Consider the following 10987-nt stretch of genomic DNA (forward strand, 5'->3'; position numbering starts at 1 on the left):
CAAAATGCAGCATGATACTGCAACTATTACATGTTATCATCAGTGTACGTGTTAATGTATGATCACAACGTTTATATCAAACAATACAAGATTGTTAAAGGCTTCGTAGTCGAACTAGGTGTATCCCAATGACTGCATTGTAAGACAGCTGAAATTAACTCATTTTCTCGCGTAAAAATGCAAAGAAAAAGCATGAAATATGTGTTCATGTTTCACATAAGGATTGTGAATGATGGGCAAAATAAATAAAAAGTGTTGTTCCCCTTAGAGGAGGTTCTTGGATGTTCAAAACACAAAAAAGAAGAACAGGGAGTGAGACAAACAGCCTATTTCCCGTTTGTCCCTTGTGTGCCTTTTATTAAACAACAGACCACATCAAATAACAAAACTGGATTTTACTTTCTTTTTTATTAAGAAAGACACCCGGAATGTAGATGAATAAATGTAGACGAATAAAGGATGTGTGATATACAATATGAAGTACGTATAAACAATAAAACATTGACTATTAAAGAGTATGTGAACGTCCCTCCTTTTTTATATCCCAGACGCTGCAGTGGGTATGGTTAAGTTATATTTGTTGACTTGTGTTTGTTTAGCACCATGGGTGAGGTAGTTGTCTAGATGGCTGCATGTGAAAAACTACTTAAAGCATCTAAAGGTTGTCTTGGATTTAATGACTGGGACTACTTGCAAGTCATATTGCCAGCTTGTATGTTCATTCATTCACTCATGAGGGTCGCGGGGGTGCTGGAGCCTATCCCAGCTGTCTTTGGGGGAGAGACGGGGCACACCCTGGACTGGTCACCAGCCAATCACAGGGCACATATAGACAAACAATCAGTTTGTATGTTAAAAGTTAAAATTAAATACGTTGGAAGCAACTGTCAGGCCGGATATGGTTGCCGGTTCGTAGTTTTATGTGTTTGTTCACATTACGAAAAAACACGCCATGTTAATTTGAATGCAAAGTGTCTGGAAAGTAGCATGCATGCGCAAAAGTACTTGCAAGTACATACACCCTACCAAGTTTCGACCCCAAATGCCACACCAATCGAAAGCTTTTCAATCAAAGCAGATGTCAATACTAAGGATCAGCCGATATATCGAGCCGATATTTGCGTTCTTTACTCGGCCGATACGCGCGTGGGTGTATAGTGGGGGGTGCGCGACATTGGAGGTCACACTGTATTATAATTTGCAGCCCTGTTTAGAACATAGTATTTTTAGCCACATACAAAAAAATAAAATCAAAATTGATCAAATATTCCAAAGAAAGTCTGACTGATCTCCTGTGTATAAGGCTGGGTGGGATGCAGACATAAAGGGGGGGCTTTCTTTCCACTGTGTTATTTAAGCAGGTCTTCACAGCTTCCTCTCCTATCCAACTTCCTGAATGCCATTGACACACACTCACAAGTGGTGCGTTTCCTGCCTCGCATGCCTGCTAAACAGTGCTTACATTCAATCAACACATTGTGAGAAAAGTACACAACGAGCATGAGGAAAAAATGACCATAAAAGGAGATGTCGTATTGATGAGATTCAGGAATTTGGGCTTTCACTAATGACCTTAGAAGCCAGAAGCTTCAGTCAATCTTGAGCAAGTCTGCCATGTCCGAGATCTCATAATTAAGACATCATTGTTGCCAGTCTCATCACTGAAACCCTAATTACCTTAATTACTGAATGATGGTCTGCTTTAATTATTAAGTGTTAATTACAAACGGTCTAGAAAATGAATAATGGACATGTGTGTCAGCTTTTTCTTCGGCGCGTCCTGAATCCATTTTCATTTTGATTTAGTGTGGTTTTATATGAAAGGGAATTCAATAGCTTCAATAATTTGATGATAACAGCCTCCTAATTTCTTTAAAAATATGGCAAACAAGTCTTTTCATAGCAAAATATATCATCTTTTTGTGTATGTGATTTCTTGTGCAAACACATGCCTGCAGACACATGTGAACAGTCATGTGGATATGTGGGAATGACTATTCCCCCTCGTGCAACTCTGTGTGACATCATCTTTGACTCCGGTATGCACACAAAAAACATTATCCCATTCCGTCAAACATGCTCCCCCAAATTCCTTTAAAGAAAATTTTAAAAATCTCCTCTAATTTGACCTTTTTTTACAGCACGTCAGAGTTGTTTTTCTTTTCATAAAAGCCAGCTGTAAAAGTAACAATCCCTTTTGCAGTGCCATTCCACCATCCCTGGCAGGGTTAAGTATCTCCGTACTGGGCCTAAATCCTAAAGGGTGTTGCTGTGATGTAATCCTTCCCAGCAACTTGTAACACAAACTGATTTGACACGAAACTAAAACAGCGTGTGCCAGTTTGCATCAGATTTGGAAGAAAGTCTGAACTCATGGAAGTGTGGTATTATTATGGTATTTCAAAACATTGCGCGCAGACAACATCAAACAACCTCATTCCCACTGAGCTGCAAATGCTGCAACATGAACGCCATGCCAATCGTGGGCGGTATCAGTTTATAGGAAATATTACACCCATAAACATCTAATGCTTGTTATCTGAAATCTTTGGAATGCCTTTCATCTGTCAATATGTAAGTTTAGAATTTGACACATATAAGTAATACTGTTGGGCCAGATGCAGTATTGGTGTAGTAATTGTATATTTGGCAAGAAAAACACATATTCTAAAACCATTTATAAATTGCAGTTTCAGGTACAAAGACTGTTATCATGTGAGCATACAGCTAAAACACCACAGTATGTATTTGGACCCCCACCCCATGCAAAACTCTGGTAAAATAGTTTTATATGTTTGTGTTTTCATTTTTGAGCTATGAAAGATTTAACTTTCCCTGACATTCTCTGCATCAAACCAAAATAGTCTTGTTCTTTTCTGCTCCATTTGTGCTGTAAAAATGACTGATTGTGCTATGTTAGTTTTTTTAGGCATGATATTTATTTACAAAGGTCAATCTGAGTTTCCCAGCCCCTTAGCGGCTCCAAATTAAACCAAAATAGTCGCAATGATATCTGCCATTAAAATCAGCCTGTATTTGTTTTTGCGTTATTAAATATTACTTTTATATCCCATCAGTGTTCACCCAGCTCCCACTCCCATTTGTTCTGAATTAAAAAAATACAATCTCACAATTGTTTATATCACCATAAATATGCAGCTATACTTTTTGAGTTATTAAAGACCGTGTTTGGTGTCAACATACTCCAAAATAAACCTAAATATCCTTATTCTATGCTATATTTATGTTGGTTTGCCCCATAAAAATGATCAATTGTGTTGGTATGGTTCTAACAATATTGCAAGTTTTCTCCGGGAATGATGTCACATTAGACAAACATTTAATTGACCTATGAAATCACCTCTAATAACTTAAAAAAAGGCACTGAGACCATTTTAGAACCAGCACAAACCTGTAAAAGTATGTTATTAAGATTTTTGCATTGGTGGGGCAACTTGACGCAGGTTTTAATAAGAATTAAATTTAATTAAATTTCACCTGGTATGTTTTTGGTACATTCAGCAACAAGTTTATAAGCTTAAGCTGTAACCTTTGAGCTCCCAGAACACTGTGGAGCAACAAAAAAGTGTGGGAAAAATGATGACATATCACGGACCCACCCAAGGGTGAATACCTACTTCCTCTGCTGCACGGAGATTTCAGCAACAACAATTCGCTTTCTCTTTAGTGGGGTGAGGTTTACATATGGAAACCCTTCTAAAGAAGCATTTACAGATCAGGCAGACTCCAAAAATTGGGATATTCCGGATTTGAAGAGTGAAGTCGCTCTCGGGAGCACATGGCATCTCGCTTCTCTCTCTGATTTCCTGTCTTGCAGCCCTTCTGGTTGCACTTTCCCCCCTCCTTTAAAAAAAGTTGCTGGAACACAACTGGTGATTACCACTTTAAGACTGCTCACTACGTTTGCAAAACAGCAGCATTAATGCCAAGTCATGGGAAAAATGTAATACTATAGCAACATAGCAACAGTCTGATCTTGAATTTGAATATTTTCAAGTCTGTGGTATCAACGCCGGTACATTACAGTCAATTAAAGATGTGTGAATAGTGGGGACTTTACTGAATGCATAAGTGTCAATATTATTGTGGATACTAGAAAAGCCAACTGTTTTAAAATGTTGGGTGGAAATGATTTGCCCATCAGTTTACCAATTTCTCCATCTGCTGACAGTGTGTGTGTGTGTGTGCAGCTGCTCGCACTCAACACATGTATGATTTACACTGCGACATCCCCCTCATGAAAGGGAAGACAAGACTGCAACTGAAGGTACTTCATTAAACGTTTGGAATGTTTTGGTGACAGCACACTATGTTTACATAAGAAATACAAAAGGTAAGGAATTCTCATGACACTCCAGTTTATAAACTCAAATTGTGGCCTACTCAAATGCTGCACCTCAAATAAACGCCGCACTCCTACCCACTACTTGCGATGATTGATAACCCATGTGTTGCAGTAGACGCCAATACAACATCACGCAAATACCAGTTAATGCATTATTATAACATGGCTGTGCAATAAAAGCATGTGCCTCCATTTTTTTTATTGTTAGAGAAAACTTGACAAAATACTTGCCAGAGGTTATTTTAATCCGTTTTCTACCGCTTAACCTCACAAAGGTCGCAGGGTTGCTGGAGCCTATCCCAGCTGTCTTGGGGCAAGAGGCGGGGTACACCCTGGACTGGTGGCCAGCCAATCACAGGGCACATATAGACAAACAACCATTCACACTCACATTCATACCTATGGACAATTTGGAGTGGCCAATTAACCTAGCATGTTTTTGGAATGTGGGAGGAAACCGGAGTACCCGGAGAAAACCCACGAATGCACGGGGAGAACATGCAAACTCCACACAGAGATGGCAGAGGGTGGAATCGAACCTAGCTGTGTGGCCTGTGCGCTAACCACTCGTCCATCGTCCAGCCGGTTATTTTATTTTTCAGTCAAATTATTAGGGATGGGCATTCAGCAATGCCTGACTTTAACTGATTATTTTTAACAGGATTTTCTTCCATCCTTTTTCTATGCCGCTTGTCCTCACAAGGGGCGCATTGGTACCCGAAAGCCTATCCTATCTCAAGAGTCAGTGAACTTGCTGGACTCATCGCCAGACAGTCACATTTACAAAAAGTACAATGACAAACTATACAAAGTATGGCTGGGATAGGCTCCAGCATACCCCTGTGATTCAAGTGAGGACAAGCGATATAGAATCTAATTTAATTTAATTTACTCTACATTATACTCTTCTGCATTGTGTGTACGCTACCGGCCACCGGCCACCGGCCTCCACATACTGAGCCAAAGAGACTGTATGACTGACAAAAGGGCTCACTCCATTTATGACATTGTTCTATGGAACAAACACGCCAAGGCACCGAGTGAAGCCACTACCTGCTGTTTGGTAGCAACAGATGTGGAAAACAAACACACACGGCAATATATTGAGGCCAGCAAAATGATGCAGTTCATTGTCATTTGTTGTGTGATTATTTAGACTCAACAGCGCCTCTGCTGGTTGTATCAAAATAGTGAACTCATCTCCGTCAGTTCGAGATGTAATTATAAATAATTATAAATTTAGCAAAATCGATAATTAATTATTATGCCCAAACTTAACACGCGTGTTCTATGTCCTGTTGCTAACAAACCAGCCTGCTGCTTGACGCAGTTTAGCAAACAGTGGTGGCCACCCACTCTACAAGAAGTTAATACAGTTACAAAAAACAGTCAGTCAATCTAAAGAGGCATCACAGATACAAGTCGGCTGCAAAAGCAATGAGTCAATAAACTTTCGAAAAGCACTGTCGGAGCAACTGTCACAACAAGGCAGTCCTTTTAGGGGGAACAAATGGAACAGGATCATCACATGATGCACACTAAGTGCAGAGCGCAGCATAAAAGATAAAACACTACATCTCTTTAGTGCAACCTTGAAATCTATTAGATGCCATGCACTTTGGCTGCATTACACAGCGATGTTAACACGTCAATAGCTATTTCAGCGTCATGCACTAAAAACATGATTGAGAAACAGTATTGCTGTAGTTCTGATTATACCGTACAGCCAATGTAATAACAACACATTAAATCTCCAGACTAAAATGTTTGGAGTGGGAAATGTGGATTAGTGATTTTCTCACACTCTTGCTGAGTCAACTATTAACTATTGCACACAGCATACCTACCAGTTTTTTGTTTTTGCCTTCATCCTCACTGGACCTCTTTTTAGAGGGTTTATTGGGGTCGTCCCCACCGCTGGCCTGATCCATTTTGCCTCCAAACTATAATTCCCCTTCTTCTTGACTTGTTGTGGCCTCAGGAGGAGAAAAAAAAGTTGGAAAACTCCAATCTTAAGCTTCTGGCAATACGTCACTTGACAAGAACTTCCACTTTATGTCTTCTCCAAATCCATCACTTTACTTGAAAAAAATTTATAAAACCAATAAGTAAGTTGAAGCATTTGGTAAAATTGTATCCGAGTGGTGGTTGTTGCCTTAAGATGAAGAGGTGTGGCAGGCGTGAAGTATCCTAGATGTCCTCTTAAGGTCCAGCATCAATTCTTTCAGTCTCTGTAATAAATAACATTATGACATTATCTTTATATCATTTAAAAGGCCAAAGCAGATAGCTTACAACAACCGCAAGTCCTGTAAAACGAGTTTTGCCTTGTTAACTATTCAAAGTAAATCCAAATTCAAAGAAGACAAACTGCACTGCATTTGTTGTCATAACACTGCTCAATGATATCTTACTCCTAGTCGTTCATTATTAAGAGGAGAAACTTAAAAGAGTGCATGTTAGCAATAAGACAGTAACAAGCAATATTAATCATGCACTTTAAAAGGCGACCAGCAACGTAGCTATGGTGTTTTTTTTAGCAGCTATTAGCATTGTAGCACCATTGATTGATTAGAATTAATAACAATAGTCGAGAAATCACCGTTCTTCTCTCCTGCTTGGACTTCTTTACAAAGCATTTAGCTACGTAAGCAAGCATGGAGCGCCGTCGCCGTTAGAACGCTACGACCATTATCGCTGACATTACAAGCGAGTAGGTAGTATTACTGCATAAATTACATTAAATGAAAAATAGAAATAAATGTGTCTAGTAAAACTCACAGTATCCCATCCTGGGCACTTCCTTTGCAACCGAACCTGAATGCCAGGCCCACGTCAGGCTCCGCCCACTCTTGTCCTGATTGGTCTATGGTCAGGGCGCTGAGAAAGAAACCCAAAGACGATTGGTGTGACTGGTTGGCTGTCAAAAGGTTGGCAAGGCGTGGACGAGGGGGGTCAAATCTGATTTGCACAGCACGAGGATAAAACCACTGAAGAAGACGAATAGATTCATAAATGTGGTGGATTATAATCCAGCGATGACATCACACCGGAAGTCGAATGGGAAACCTTGACAACGAAACATCGCCAACGTGTTTGTCCTTTACACACACACACACACACACACACATAAACACCCACACACATATACACACCTATTACATCATTGATTGTGCAATGGGCATGTAAAAGATTACTGGTTATATAATAGTGCACCATTGCGGCATGTCTTTGATTTTGTGTTCATATAAATATATTAATACTAAGATGACCGCCTGTAAGGTGTGGAGTGTTATTGTGTGCCATCTGAGGCGTGTGTGCGCAGGGAAGCCACACAAAAACAACCTGAGGAGCCGCTTCCTTTGCAAGGGTGTGGGTAAGGAACAACAAGGGCGAGGACGCATATAGAAAGTCAATCAATGGTAGCACCTTTAAATAGTTTGAGGCAGGGAATTCACTGTGTTTGGCATCACTACTTATTTGAAAATATACAGCTTTTGGCATTTGGAAAGTCAGAGGTCACTAAGCCAAATTATGGTCACAATACAGATTTGAACAACTGTCAGTCTAAAATGTTTAATTTTGATGCTAATACAAATACCGCTACATTTGGATAACTTAAATGCTCCAATTATATTATTCTATTTGATTCGATACAGAGTAACCAATCTTTGAGTCTGTGGTCATCAAAAAATCATTGGCACTGGCGATGTACTTCGGTACGAGGTACATTATTAAAAAAAAAAATAAAAAAAAAACTTACACTGTATTATGGAAAGCAGGAAGTGAACAAATGTAACAGTTACAGTAAAAGTACCAGATGGAGGGGTAGGATTTAATAAGCTTTGCTTCTTCCTACTCCTTTTGGACATGTGGAACTGGGAACTGATTATGTGATGCACTCAATTGTAATCTGATGCATGTTCAAAAGAAATAAAACCATTACCATTACCATTAACGTCCTCCATTCATTAATATGTGTGGCTGTAGGCAACCTTCTGATGTATCTTTTTTTCTGAACTCCACAAGATGGCAGTAAGTGTATATAAAGTTTCATGATTGGTCAGCATCCAGCAGCTTTATCTACCTCTGCATGAACTTTAAAATGTTGCTATTCAGCTATTAGCATGTTACACTTGCCGTACACTTGTTTACAATCAAGCCATCAGCGGTAATAATGCAATCTGACTAGTTTGCTCTTCCTCATCCAAATTATTATTAAAGAAAAAAAATTACCGTATTTTCCAGACTATAAGTTGCACTTTTTTTCATAGGTTGGCTGTTCCTGCAACTTATACTCCAGAGCGACTTATAAATGAAAAAAGTGTTTATGTTACATAAACACTGGACACCTTTTCTGTTCATGTTTATTTTTTGTGTATCTGAATAAGCATTGTGTTAGCATATCTTACACCTATTCAGCCTGTTCTCTATTCTTTTATTGTTAGAACTTGCCTTCCAAGATGATGTAATGTCTGTTTTGGTCAAGTAGTTTGTAAAATAAATTACATTAATGATGCATTTTTGGCTTGTGCGAATTATACTCCGGAGCGACTTATAGTCCCGAAAATACGGTATGTACTGTGAGTTTTCACATTTTGACAAATAGCAGCCTCTCTCTATTTTAAGTATTTCCTGCCCCCAATTAACAACAACATGATTAGAATGATTCTATATGTAATTCAGAATTTCATCCATATTTTCAGTATTTTGTAAAGTTGTACAAAAGCCAAGCGTTCAAACCACTGAAATGCATGATGTTACGTGACCATATCTCCTATAATCTTTGTTCATCGAGCATCAAATGTGTAACACTGCACATGTATTGCTTTTTCTTGAGCATTTCAGTGGCACTTATTCCCCAGTTTCCATATGCAAGCAAACCTGATTGCGTTCAACCTCAAAGATCATTAATTCAAATAGCAAGCTACGGTGAGCACCCTGGTCACCTTCTGAGCTAAAAAGATTAATCAGCAAGCCACGTTCTCGTGTAAATAACAGCTACCGCCTAAATCAGACGACTCAGCACTTACGGCAGTCAACAGACGGACATTTGCATTAAGATATTGAGTTTATAGCTTTACAATGTGTTTCTGTGAAGCTTTACTCAGCTTCAATAAACATAATGGGAGTCAAGATATTGTTGAATTAGCTAACAGTTCAATGTTGCCCTGTTTTGAAATATGAATATGAGACCCTAACGACATGTCCTAGTTATATTTTTAGTATTTGCATCAGCTTACATTGATGTCCCCATCAGTCACTAGGTTTCAAATTAAATAGGAACTATTGAGGACGTGGGCTGTTATTTTCCCACAGGTCAGACTGCAATGACTGACCACGACCTTGTGGAAAGTATTTGTCCCTCTAGAGACTGCATGTTATCTTGCTGACACACGATAAATGTCAATTAGAGTAGTTTCTCTTTTAAAAAGTAGATATTTTTGGTTTTATGTGACCATTGACCAAATAGCAAACATCTGTACCTTATTTCAACATACTTGAGCGTCTGTGTCCACAATGTCTGTCCTGTAGAGTAGACAACTGTGTAAATTGTTTGTGCTGGGGGATAAACAAGAAATAAAAATCAATAAAAACAAGCCAGCATCAATAAAAACAACAGCATCAACCAGCAGGTACTCCAGGACTCAGTTTATTATTATTTTTAAACGCTATTATTGACTTTTCCTTTGGCACACAATACTTTAAAGCAGGGGTCTCAAACTCAATTTACCTGGGGGCCACTGGAGCTAGGGTCTGGGTGAGACTGGGCCGCATCAGGTTCTCAAAAAAAAACAAAAACGCATTTATTAAAAACAGAAAAATGAATAAACTTTGCTTTGGTTCCGATATTCTACAAGAAAAGCTCTGATAAAACATTCCACTGTTCTCAAATATCTTCATTTTTGAAATAAATAAACAAATCAAGAATAAAGAAAATCAATCAATCAGTAATAAATAAATAAATATAATAATAATAATAAAACGGCAAATAATAAAAACTTAAGAAACCACATATAGTTGGTGGGTAGACAAATTATTTTTTTTCAGATTAAAATTAACAACGCATTATTAAAGCCCTGTAGACATGACAAAACACGACTATAGTCACATTTATACTCTTTTTATTTACAACATATTGCACAACTGCAGGGTCTTGAGACACATGCTAACTCGCAAACTAGAGAGCTAGCGACCTAAACGGTAGCCTTCAAGTTATTTCCTTTAAACTTAAATAGCCAAAAACCTACCACTTCCACACGGATAGGGAGGATAACTATTCACAGTTATTTAACCTTTAACATGAACATGAATCAAACGTAATAATTTTTTCTGGGTACATGATACCATACAGCATCCATATCAAACTTGCGTGGGCCGCACTAACATTAAACTTTCATATCAAGGCGGGGGCCTCAAACTAGTGCCCGCAGGCCGCGTGTTTGAGACCCCTGCTTTAAAGTCTATGGGGGGAGCAAAAAAAAGTAAGGTTGAGAACATAGGAAGCACTACACTACTCTAAATGTATAATATATGGTATATAAATTGCTCTTCTCACTTGTCACATAAGCATTAGAGTTTGTCAAACATATTCCTCGTCCACCTCAATCAACCACTGAG

General features: G+C 38.7%; 1 protein-coding gene across 6 annotated transcripts in view; it reads right to left on the reverse strand.

The window, feature by feature from the left end:
* diaph2 (diaphanous-related formin 2) overlaps nt 1–7271 on the reverse strand; it is a 391673-nt gene extending 384402 nt beyond the window's left edge. For 5 of the 6 annotated variants that reach the window (XM_058076542.1, XM_058076541.1, XM_058076539.1 and 2 more), the window contains exons 1-2: nt 7148–7271; nt 6214–6597 (exon numbers count right to left, since the gene is read on the reverse strand). In XM_058076542.1, the coding sequence (XP_057932525.1) occupies nt 6214–6297 (84 nt within the window). In that variant the 5' untranslated portion in view covers nt 6298–6597; nt 7148–7271. The other variant, XM_058076540.1, reaches the window with a different exon arrangement.
* Nucleotides 7272–10987: the final 3716 nt, after the last annotated feature.

Source organism: Doryrhamphus excisus, chromosome 6 (genome assembly GCF_030265055.1).
Source record: "Doryrhamphus excisus isolate RoL2022-K1 chromosome 6, RoL_Dexc_1.0, whole genome shotgun sequence".
NCBI classification, from domain to species: domain Eukaryota; kingdom Metazoa; phylum Chordata; class Actinopteri; order Syngnathiformes; family Syngnathidae; genus Doryrhamphus; species Doryrhamphus excisus.